We start from the raw sequence: 12,959 nt of genomic DNA, 5'->3' as shown, positions 1-12,959 counted from the left end.
TGAAATGCATCTGTTCTGTCAGATGTGCTTGAGACGGATGACTGAGTCATGGAGTATAAACGAGAGACCAGTTTCCATAATTGAGGTAAGGGAATAGAGAAACCTGCTCAACACGTCAAGATTGTTGCTAGAGAAACAGCATGCATGGCTGTCGTCTGCCACCATGTTTTTTAACTGCCACTAGGGGCTGCCGAAGTCTGAAATGATCAAATTCTACTTACAGCAGCTTTACAACCAAAGTCTGACTTAAATTGAGAAAGAAACAGAAACAGTAAAGCATGCTTGAAATAAGCAGGTTTTTACTGCTGATCAGTAGACTAGCCATTCAATTCTGGGACGCATTATGAGGGAAAACTGGGAGCATTCCTATTACAGAGTGACACTGACAACCAGTGTTGGGGAAGGTTACTTTTAAAAGTAACTAATTACATTACAACATTACTTCCATTAAAAAGTAACTAGTTACATTACAGCATTACCTTCTGAGAAAAGGAACTCAGAGTACTTTTGCGCTACTGAAAATGAAAACCCCTTTGTAATTCCTTGCACATGTTGTTTTAGTCAAGACCTCCTTTAAATATAATGACTATACCATCATCACACAACCAAGTCTGGCCCGTAATCTGTAAATCTTTAATAGCAGGAATGACAGACATCAAGTCCCATTTACAGCTCTTTATTGTATTAAAGTGGCTTCTAAAACATATGCCCACATACAGTACAAACTACACAGGCTATAGGCTTTTCAAACACATCCCTACATCACTGCAGGGCAACAGGCTCTTCTTACCTGAGAACAATGTAATGTCTGAGTACTTAAACTGTGGACCTAACGCATTAGATTAATCGTTACATCAAAAAAGTAATCCAAGTAGCCCCAACACTGCTGACAACTCCCCCAAAAAAAGAGAGAATAAAGTAACCACAAATATACTTTAAACCTGAAATAATCACGTGTGCAGGAAGAAAGCTAACTTACACTATACAGAGTGAGAAAGGTAACAACTTATTTTGCTTTAGTTTTCTAATCATATTAAACCTAAAATTAAATATATAAATATGTGAAATTCAGAAAGTTTTAGAAAAACAATGTCCACTGATTCAGCTTTGTGTTTTTGTGTTTGGTGAGTACAGGCTGGATGAGGTGATGTTTCTGACCCTAATTGTATTTCACCTGATTTACTCTGGATGCTTTCCTGTTTCAAATCAAATAGTCCAGCCTAGAGCACTTGTGTAACTGTGTGTTGCATGTTTTGGGAAGAGTGCACATGTGCACACAATTCTGTGTTTATACACATGCATGCTTTTCTTGTGAGTGTGTATCATTGAGTATGATTGTTGATTTGCCTGTGTGTGGATGTGTGCGTGCATATCTATGCGTGCACATGTGCACGCAAGCCGGTACGTGTATCTGTTGCCAGACGGCTGTCTCCTGGCATTGCTGTTCCCCTGCAGTGTGTGTGTATGGTTGTTGACAGTGTGGACGGTAATGTGTGATAGATCGCACTTCAGGGACCCCATAATCACATCAGCCTAACCTAGTCTATCAGCTGGGCACAATGGGATACCCTTCACTCCTCCTTTAATCTGCTCCATCTAGCTCTTCACCACTCTTCTGTTCTCTCCTGTTTTTTTTTCTCTCACTGACTTTCTTCCTCTTTCACTGTTTTTTTCCAGTTTCATTTTAATTTATCTGATGCACACTTCTTTTTAAAAAATGTTTGTTGTCCAGCATTTCTTGTACCATGTATCCTATTGTTTGTCATCACAATTGTACTTAATTAAGACCTCTTTACAAATTTGTCTCTCACTATATCATTAAACAAACAAAACCCTGGACTTGGTGGTAAGGAGAGATGAGAGTGACTGGTGCCAAGGTTAAGTAGCCTATCCTTTAATAGGTGTTGCTGTGTGCATGTTGTATGTGTGAGTGTCTTGAAACAGACGTGTGGGGTCGAGGTTGCAAAGCCAGACCCAGGGCTCCCCGACAGCACTGTGCACCCGGCAAATGGCCCTTAGCCTTGCTAGCGCCGCTAGCCCTACGATCCATCATACCATATGTTCTCAGTGGGGAAGCTAACGCTAATGACTGATGAGTGGATGGGAAGGGGGCACATAAAGGGAGGGAGGGGAAAGAGTAGGATGATGAGGAGAGGAGGAAGAAAAGGTGGGAGTAGAAGAGAGAAGGAACAAGAGGCCAGAGGAAGAAGCAGAGGGGGTAGGGAAGCAAGTTGAGGAATGGTAACAAAGAAGATGTCAAAGGAGAAGAGGGTATGGGAAATTAATAAAAGAGAGAGATGAAGAGGAGGAGGAGGTGAGGAGAACTCAGGAAGAAAAGGAAACAGATGAGACTAAACTAGTGTGATAGATTAAAATAGTCATGATTAACATGTCAAACTACCATTCACTCCTGTTACTCTGACAATACCCAACATTTAAATCAATATTTGGGTGTGAAACCACTTTCTAAAGAAACTTGTGAGAAGAGTGTCACGAGAAGACAAAATGTTAAAGAAAGGTAGAGCAACAAATGCAACAAATGACAATGGACATGAAGTAAGAATATGTATACAATGTATCTGCTGATATACATTGGAGGAACTTTTTTGCCAATATACATGTGGGTTAGGTTTTTGTGTGAGATCTTTGTGTGTGTGTGTGTGTGTGTGTGTGTGTGTGTGTGTGTGTGAGCGTATGTCTGAGTGTTTGCAGATAGGCTTATGGAGTACTATAGGGCTGCCCATATGGGGCCATTGTTTATGTGTGATGAATAGAGTCCACGTGTCTGTCTCTGGCACTCAACACTAAGCGAACCCTGCCGAGGGCACCCTGTTGACTGTGTGTGTGTGTTTTTGTGTATGTGTGGGTGCCTGTAATATGTATGTATGTGCAGAGTGTGTTTATTTGTGTGAGGGAAAGAGAATGAGTGCGTACTTGTCCTGCTGTGTGCTTGGCAGTGCCCTCAACGGTGCCATCCCGAGTGTGTTTCATCATCATCTGCTATGACAAAGATGTCTAATGACACACACACACAAACACAGCCACATCTGTGCCATGGTATCCGGGTGCTTTGGGACACTGTGGGAGAGGAAGAAAGGGAAACGACCCCACGTTCCTGCACCATGTGTCTACCTCAACCCACTTTTGTTTTATTCCTCGTCATTTTCTCTTTTGCCTAACATTCTCCTTTTTTCCTGCATATTCTTAAGAGATTCAACTCATTTTTTGGATAACTATTTTAAAGTAATTGTTTTTCGTATTTGTTTAACCTTTTTGTTGATTGATATTACAAACTTCATACTGTTCGCTTTCATTGTTGGGCAAGAAACTTGATTAATTGTCAAATCTTTTTATTTCATCTTTCTTATCATAATATAAAACCATTAAAACAACAGTGGATGTTAGTTTATGTTTGTGTCTGTATGTTCAATTCTCTCACCTGGAATGTACGTATGCACTTCAGTTCTCTCAGTATCACCGCAACACACCAGTGTATCATCTACAACCTGGCCTCCGCAACATTGGACCCCATAGCCATCATGGAGGCTCCCACTACAGCAGAGCTGGCCGCCTTTTGTGGAGTAAGGAACTCCCCCACAGCAGCTGTCACCCAGCCCCACTGAGACCCGGCCCTGCGAGTGGTCCGGACAGCAGTATTCATCTATAATGACAAGGACAGATGAAGGAAAACACTTTAACAACATTGAAAATACTAGAATCAAGTCAAGTGGAAAAGAACAAATCCCATTTAGGGGTTAATATATGAAGAGATTTGAAACTCACTGTTTTTTACAGGAACATAGTATCCTAGACAGCACTGGTGGTCAGGGAGGGGTGGCAGCAGTTTGCCATTGCAGCAGACCGGGTTGGGGGAATTACTGAAACTCAGGTACCTGCTCTCACAGCAATGATGATGTGGCTTCTTCATGTGCAATAGTCCATTGCAGCAAACCTGGTTGACGAACAATATTTCCATATCCATACAAACACAAACACACACACACACACCCTCATATGAGAGAAAGTAATCACAGAACAATCCAAAAAATCCATACAGACACAGTGAAATGAAATTACTTATGTTTATGCGGTACCACAATGTGTGTTTATCAGCCAAATAAGAAGAGAAGGCATTTACCTTTTGAATACTATAACTATTTTGGGGCAAGCTCTCTAAAAATGTGTGTTTGGATGGTTACTGCACAATATACCATAATGCCTGTACAGGCCTTTGTCCCTTCTTTTATGTAAAATCTAAACATTTTCAGAGTGATAAAAGTTTTGAACTCTGATAACCATATCATATATTAATATTTAATTCAGGACATGATACTCTATTAACTTTTAAAAGAAACAAACAGTATGTATTGTACATGCCTCTTTATTGATGATAACACGTGTGTCTGTCTGTGTATGTGTAGAAGCAGACGCTTTTGTGATTTAGTGATTTTTTTCTTGTTTAGCTACATGAGTATGGGTTTGCATGTCCACTTGCACTGTTTAAAAGGGAGTGCATGTGTGTCTTATACATTTAAATGTTATGTTTAAATGTTGTTATTGTTTGTGCCATTGGGTGTGGTGGGGATAAATGTATGGCATTCAGCTTCACTGTGCCAACTTGGCTGGCATTCAATGACACAAGGATGGAAGTGAATGCAGATGACAAGTTAATCTGTTTAGAGAAATTAATCACTGAGAGGAGGACCGTGCATCCCACATAAATAGTGTGCGCTGGGAAAGAAACCGTGAGAGTGTGTATTTGACTGTGGGTCTCTATGTGCATTTCATTTCGTGTTTTTGTGTGTCTTTCTGGGGTCTGGGAGGACTAATATCCTGAGGGAGTACACAGCAACAATGTATTCTCTACTTCAGATCAGCAGCCAAAGCAAAAACGTTAATTTACACATTTAATACAAATATATTGTTGTTGTACAGTGAGGGTTTTAATGATTACTCACAACAAGTTCTAGTTAAAAGAGGCTCTTGCCTTCATGTGGAAACATTGCCCCCTAAAATGCACCATTATTAATACATCCATAACTATGTGCGTCTAGATTTAAAAAAAAAAAAAAAAATGCATTAAGACGTGTGTTAAACGTCTGTAAATGTTGTTCCTGCTTTTAGCACAAAATTACCTGTGTGTCAGGATGGAAGCAAGATGTCCCACACACACTATGAGTGGCAGGACACTGCATGTAGGTACACGTGAACCTTACGCCAGCTGCACCTCCTGACTCTTCCCCCACAGAGGATTTGACCCCTGCTGACCCACTGACACATGACCTCAAGGTCCGTCTTAAGACCTCATAGCCCAACATGATCCCACTGGGTCTGCCTGGAGGGGACCAATCCAAGTTGACAACCCTAAGAGAGAGAGCGAGCAAGGCAAGAACAGAGAGAGAGCATAAGAGAGAGAGATGGGGATATGGAACTCCAAGAGCCTTATTTTTGTGGAGGCGCAATGACCAGAGCAAGCAAGTCATATTTTCCTGACTTTGAAACCCACACTGTGCATCTGTGTGGTATTTTGGTGACCAGTGCAGAGGCCACGGTGAACAGGTGGGAGGAGAGGCTCAGACAGGTGGGAGGTTAATTCAAATGAAGTAGCGCAAAGGCAGTTGTATTTTGGTTAAAATGCGGTCCTTGACGTTGGCAATGTAAACAGTTGTCTCAAAGCCACATCTATTTGTGGCACAATGTCAATCTGCTGCTGCTTTATTGATTTTATCAACATGATCAAACTAAATATTTTTTGCAGACATGCTGCAACAACAGATTAATGTTAATTAAATATAAATATAAATAATTTGTATCAATTAAACACTCTCCAACCAAAATCAGGCCTGAAAACCTAACCCTAACCCAGGAGCACATACACAAACCTTCTCATATCCAAACACACATGCATTCATGCATGGTTAATGCCTGACAAAGTTGAGTTACAGTGTCAGGTTGTTGGTATCTTTATACACTTCACACTATTGATTTTCCTCTTATTTATCTCTGACATCTTTGGCAGGGAAAGACCTGTGTAGTAACATACAGAGTTACAACTTCCACAGTTCCCATTGCGGTCTAATGTGGGAAGCAGAGCATCATTTTTTTCTTTAAATTTAACTAACTGCAAATAAAATCTCCATTTGTGTTTCAATTTTATTAATTGTGGAAGCTATTAAAAAGAGCCTGTATATCTTTATGTCTTAAAGATATACAGGTTTTTATGCAGTCTGGTTGTATCATCACATCTTATGCTGCCTTCACTTCAAGACAAAAAGCTCCACCATTTACTATGTAAGTGCCAGCTGTATTGATTCTGTATTGTCAAACCTGCAAACCAACCCTGCCAATAAACATTAATGATTACTACACTCAAACCAGAGCCTATAAAGTTTCATGAACCTGGAACAATGGTAACGCTCGAGAAATGGTTAAGATTTAATATTTTCAGTATGGAAAAAAGTAGTAAGAAGAATAATGCAATAAATATTCATAGATAGTGTGTCTCTGAATTACCTGGGACTGATCACTTGTGCATGTGGTGTGGCCAGGTCGGCAGGCAGGTCCTCCACAGTAGTTGTCTGAGTAACATTACTCCTCACACATGCATACACAGTACAAACCTCCACCTGAAATATATATACAAACACAGTAGAAAAAACATAATGCACATTTTTCTGCTTACTTGTTGTTGTGTTTATCTGATTTTGTTTGTGTGTGTACCTGTACGTCGTAGACAGTGAAAGGCAGTAGGTCCCCTAGCAGGTAGGACCCTGAGCTGTTCTCTACACTGCCATGAAAATGGTCATTAACATAGATGTGGTAACCAGTAATTGCTCCATTGGGCTCTTGAGGAGGTAACCAGAGCACACGTGTGGTGCTGCTGTTAACTGGAACAACTTCTGGGGCAGACATCCCATCTGGCGCTGAGGATCATACATGAGAGTGATCAGACCCAAAACAGTTTGATTTTAAAGAACAAAGATCAAATCTTATACAGCTTGAAGATGTGAGACATGATCATCACAAACCTTAGTATTGTGGTATGAAACTGGTGCTCTCAACATTAAATATAACATATGTAAGTATTTACATATATGCAATCTCAACTGCTGCAGTGATACGCCACATTGTGTGGACAAAGCATCACAAAAGTGGCACTAAAACAAGTTACAAAGTGCTTAACATACAATAAAAAAGGTCAATAAGCAAATAGTTAACAACATATTATGATAAAATATAACTAGAGATAGTAAAACAATAAAAATCGATAAAAAGCAAGTCTAAAATGAATTAAAATAAGACAATGTGTTATGAAATGAATGCATTAATTACTATTTGGCAGATAAAGTTGTTCTTTTTAAAATATTTTTTTCTTAGTTGGAAAAACCATGATTGGATAATAGAAGTAATATGATGGTTAAAGAGTTAAAAATGTTAGATGAGAGGGGACCAAGATGGGAGGAAATGTAATGATGTGATGAGCCTGGGCCCAACTGTAGAAAATATGATGCCATGCAGATATGGATGTCTGAAATGCATGTGTGAGGGTTGTGATTTGTTGAATTGATTGGTGATGTTAGTGTCAAAGGAGAGATATACTTATGTATCATCAGTATACAAAAGGTAACTGACATTGTGTTTTTTATGAATATGACAAAGTGGTAGCATCTAAATAAAAAATAGTAAAGACCCAAGAATAGATCCCTGTGGAACACCATATTTTAGCTGTACTGAAACTGATCATTCCCAATTTCCACACAGAATGACCTTGCTAAAAGATGAAAACATAACCAATCTAAAACTAAACCTTAAATGCCCACCCAATAGTCAAGATGTTCAATTAAAACAGTATGATCAAAGGGGTCAAAAGTCACAGACAGACCCAACCAGAGTAACATGGTGTGTTGATCACAGTCAGCTGCTAAGAGAAGATCATTTAAAACCCTAAGGAGTGCAGTTTCTGCTCTATAACCTGCCCTACAACCTGACTGAAATTTCTAAAAGAGACCATTACTGTTCATGAAAGATTTTGATAACTGCTTGTAAATTTTTACACACAATCCACACCACTAAAACTTTAAAACGTCCTAAAGCAGTGCTGCATTAGTGATCATCAGGCCGGAGTTATAAAACTGAAAAATATAGGGATGTTCAAATTACACATTGTGACTGTCAGGTCTCCAGTATGCAGTACAACCAATTTTAAAAAAAATTAAGTAATGGAAAGTAAGGTCTATTATATATATATCATACAAGCTTCTTTCATTGTTAGTTCAGTAGCAGTTCTGTTTATCCAAACTAATATCAAACAACACTGAGATTTAAACCTCCATCACTCAAGGGGTGTATTTGTATGTTGGGGATATATAAGCACGAAACTGTTTGTGTAGTATGAGAATCTGTGTGTGTGTGTGTATTACAGAGAGAAACAGAATGTGTATGTTGGTCTGCATATAAAACAGGATGAATCTGAGACTGTGTGTTAGTGAAGGAGGGAGAAAAAAGGCCACCCGTGTGACTATATTTGTGCAGTATTGCGTTGATAATAGTATCTAGCAGTAAATGAAATGTAGAGCAGCGGGTTGGGCTTAGGTAAGTGCACTGGCAGCAAATGAATTAGGTTAACTTCTCTTAGCTGAGTGCATTTTCACTTAGAATAATCAGAATACGTTCAGCTCACCCCCTCTCTTTTTCTCTTTCACTTTCTCATAGCTAATAACGCTGAATCGTTTGCGGAGTCATTTTTTTCTTTAGCTACGTTGTTTTACCACATTATCTCCTCCTCTCTTCTTCACTGTCCTTTCCACCTCTTCTTACCCTTAGTTCATTCCTCTAAGAAACTCTCTTTCAGCACATCTATACTACAAATGCATAACAAACCAAAACTCCAAATACTCTCTGAACACACATTTTACAGTGATTGATATGAAATTGTAACATGTAGAGAATGTAGTATTAAGTATTCACTTCCACATGTTTGTTGGTTTTCACCATGGGGGTCGAAGGGACACAACAGACACAGTAGAGGAAACAGGAGAATGTGGCAAATAGAGGACAAGTAAGAGATGCAGAGATCAAGTTGTGGAAAGTAAGAAACAGTGGAAAGTGCTAAGTAGAGTAATGTGATGAGATGTGTTTGGGGCGAGGGGTAATCATACAGATTCAATCTCTTATTTTAAGTAAAAATGTACTCAGCTAAGAGAAGTTAACCCAATTCATTTGCTGCCAATGCACTTACCTAAACCCAACCTCCTGTTCTACATTTCATTTACTTCAGGATGACATTATCAATGCAATACTGCACACAGAGCCCGTTTCATTCATACACACAGACACACACGCATTTTTCTTGCCAATTAGTCCTGATGTTAGCATTGCCCTATAGATTGCAAGCCATGTTAAGACGGTTGGTAGGGTTGAACTGCATTAGTTAAAATATATTTGGCTTTGGTGTGTGTGTCTGTGTGTGTGTGTGCGTGTGCACTCTTATGGCTGTAAAATAATGAAATTACCTCCAGAGCCCTCTCAGTTAAACGAGCCATGCTTTGCCTTTAGCACCTAATGATTTTCTAATGTTTTTAATGCACTTTTTATTATACGGCTCAGATTAGAGAGAAAGAGAGAGGCTTTGACATATGATTATACTGAGAAAGAGATAGAACTGAAGGAGACAGAGAGATGGCCACAGAGAGGGATTGAGAAGGAAACAGAGACGGAAAGAAAACAACAGAGTAAGCGGCCTCTGACATGTGATTACAACGTGACGGTTGAAAGATAACCCTTAAATGCTGAGTGTTAAAGGGGGATATGGAGTGAAAAGTACTGATGACAGTTGGACAGTTTGTGCTACTCATAGTTGGAGATAGTAAAGCTTACTATACACTCTGAAATTTCAGATTTTACTTTGTGATGCAGATTGTGTCCCTCTTTACAAATATTAACAGATTATGCAGAGACAGTTAAAGCTGATGAGACTGTATAATTTCTTTTCCAAATGATGGCACTGAATGATGGCATTGAAGTTTTCCATTTCAACGAAGGGACTGATATGATTTCATGATTTTTTTTCTCTGTACATTTAGAGAATATCCCAACTAACCTTTTAGAAAAGTCCAACTGACGTACTGCAACTATGTTGTAAAGTGCAGAAATTATAGTTTGCATCAGACATGGGAACAGCCATGTTTGCTGTCTTGTCTGACAGGTAAAACACAGCTTGTGTGTATGGCTGTTTGTGTTGCCAACAAGCATTTTACAACACCTTAAATCTGCCTCACACGTACACTTTGTATTGATTTCATGCCTCACTACATGATGTATTTAACATTTCCTGTGAAGCACAGAGACACAGAGGAACGCACATTAACACAGACACCTCTGCTGGATCTATTGAATTTAAGTACTTTACATGACATATGACACCCACACATAAATATACTGTACACAAATACAACACATACAGATACATGAAGGCAATTTTCAAAGCCTAATTTATGGTTATATTAATTACCAATAAGCTCGCATATATATACATACCTCCATCCTTTGTTGTGACGTTAACTATTGCCTTAGTTGTATTATGTGCTCCATTAGACACATGTAATGACACCAAATAGGTAGTGCTGGGCCAAAGGTCAGTTATCACTGTTGAGATGATCCTGGGGCCAAAGGCCATATTTCTACTTAAGCGGGCAGAGTCTATTTTGAGAAAGTAGGACTCCACCTCTCCCTGCAGGTTGTACAAAGCTGAGAAAGACATGAAGACAGTGGAAGTCAAAATTAATATATATATTTTTTTATGTTTTGATAATTAATAATTAAGTATCAAATCTCAGATCAAGCTTTATAAAACATGTCATGAAGGTATGTTTATGTGACCAGTTCATGTGCGTGTTTAAAACTTCTGTCCTTGTGCAAAAACAGTCTGATTTCAGACCTTTTGTTTGTTTGTTTTGCTGGACAGACTATGAGTGTGTGTATTTAAGAGTAAGGATAGTCTTACAGGGTTTTGTCCAGTGGACCTGTACAGCAGTGTGATTGACAGCACGGGCTGACAGAGATGGAGGATCAGAAGGAATACCGGCCATGGTCGTTGCAGTGACTACCTCTCCTGAGGTGTAGCCCATGTCATTATGGACCACTAACCGGTACTGGTAACGGGTGAATCTGTTGAGGGAAGGTATTTTTTACTTTCCTTGTGAATTAACAACAAATGTTTTATGTTGTACCATTAACAGTATGAATTTCAATCATTCAAAAATGAAATGAAATGGAAAAACAGCAGCTTTAATAAAACAGGCTACTGGTGCAAGTACCAACTGAAAGTGTAAATTAATCTGCCACTGAAGTAAGAGAAATAATAGATAATGACGCTCTGTAATTGGGGTCAGGGAGACCAGTTTCAGTAATGTCTGTCTTTATCTATTTGTTTCATCTAAAGTTACACTGTCGGTATTACTGATATGATGACTTCCTTTAAAACAAACACTAATTATTTCCTAATTATTTTCTTTTACAGTGCTGTTTAGGACACCAATAAAAAAAACCCCACTACAACGTGAAAAGTGCTGACACGTTCAAAAGTTTGTCAGTTTACTACTTGAATAAAGCCCAGTAGAGACACAACCCAAAAAGAGTACACCCAGAGCCGTTTAGTAAGCATAGAGGGAAAAAAAATCTGCTTCCACCAAGTGCCAAACAGAGATTAGGGGATGCTGTGTGAAAAACAATTTAATTCTTTGGGATATTTGCTTAATGTATCTTTGAGCGGTATTAAAAGATCGGCATCAGCGGCAGCTCGCCGATCGGCTCTGCACACACGGTTTGCTGCGGCGCCGGCGTTTGCTCTAGAGCTCATTTCAGTAATCTCACCTGCTTAGGCCTTTATCTTGGTAGAACAATTTGGTGCCGGAGTAAACATGGAGCCAGCGATGGAGATCTTCAGGAGGGGGAGGGGATGTGCCTGTTACTGTGGGGACCGTGGTGATGGCCAGCGGCTGGTAGGTTTTACGTCTGAGCAACTCGTATCTGAAGGGGAAATTTGAATAAAAGAAAGAGCACACACACATGGTTGGATGTTTAGGAATGCATTAACACACAACACATGTTCAGAATTATGTGCCAATATGCGCACACAGACTCACAGCGTACTCACATATATACACACACATACTTGCATACAGACACACATACACACTTGCGCACAAATTTCAACGGACTCTTCTCCTTATCGCTCATTTCGTCCTCTTCTGCTGTTTTTCATCATCTCTCTTCTTTTGCGTTCACTGTATCTCATCCCTCCCTCCCTCCACCCCTCCCTCTGTTGTTTTTTTCCTGCAGGGTTTGTGTTTTCCTCTCCCCACAGTGATGCTAATTTCTGCTGTAATCAGAAAAGAAGGGCTTAATGCCACCTTTTAACCAACCCACTTAGACAAACACACAGAGCTGAGCAGAGCAGAACAGAGAGACGGGCTCATGCATTTTAATCGCCTGCCAGGAAAATGGACCTTTATTTTAGGCCTAATTGTTGACAGAGTAGAACAGGACAGAACAAAACGGACCAGAATTTGCATTAGGAATGAGAAAACACTGATTAAAAAATGCACAATACTTAGCTCATTACCAGGGCACTCATGTTAGCAGCTTGTTAACGTGTTCCTATCTGCTTGTTTGCTGAAGTTTTTCAGTAGCAATTCAACATTTCCTGAATGTGTCTCTTATCGAAACATGGTGTAGATTTCAGTATTGACTGTCTGGAGTCTAAGTTTGCGTTATAATTAATACATTTTAAAAAACAGATAGAGTTGATACTGATTATGTAAAATGATGGTTACACAGATTGAGTTTCACACTTCTGGATTTTTGATTCGTATTTGCTTGTAAAGAGTCATTTGAAACATTCTTTCTTTTACATTTGGTTAAATTCTGCCAAACATTAGAAGTAATGTGCTAGGTTCTGT

At 39.3% G+C, this 12,959-nt stretch overlaps 1 protein-coding gene across 1 annotated transcript in view; it reads right to left on the bottom strand.

Annotated features, from left to right (window-relative positions):
• Positions 1-12,959, bottom strand: part of ush2a (Usher syndrome 2A (autosomal recessive, mild)) — a 208,947-nt gene that overhangs the window by 66,633 nt on the left and 129,355 nt on the right. Inside the window, exons 55-62 of the mRNA XM_053317023.1 lie at positions 11,872-12,027; positions 11,003-11,166; positions 10,537-10,746; positions 6,721-6,923; positions 6,514-6,626; positions 5,136-5,364; positions 3,784-3,952; positions 3,440-3,661 (exon numbers count right to left, since the gene is read on the bottom strand). Of these exons, the coding sequence (XP_053172998.1) occupies positions 3,440-3,661; positions 3,784-3,952; positions 5,136-5,364; positions 6,514-6,626; positions 6,721-6,923; positions 10,537-10,746; positions 11,003-11,166; positions 11,872-12,027 (1,466 nt within the window). The remainder of the gene's footprint in view (positions 1-3,439; positions 3,662-3,783; positions 3,953-5,135; positions 5,365-6,513; positions 6,627-6,720; positions 6,924-10,536; positions 10,747-11,002; positions 11,167-11,871; positions 12,028-12,959) is intronic.

This window comes from Scomber japonicus, chromosome 1 (assembly GCF_027409825.1).
Source record: "Scomber japonicus isolate fScoJap1 chromosome 1, fScoJap1.pri, whole genome shotgun sequence".
Taxonomy (NCBI): Eukaryota; Metazoa; Chordata; class Actinopteri; order Scombriformes; family Scombridae; genus Scomber; species Scomber japonicus.
This window is presented reverse-complemented; position numbering and strand designations above follow the sequence as displayed.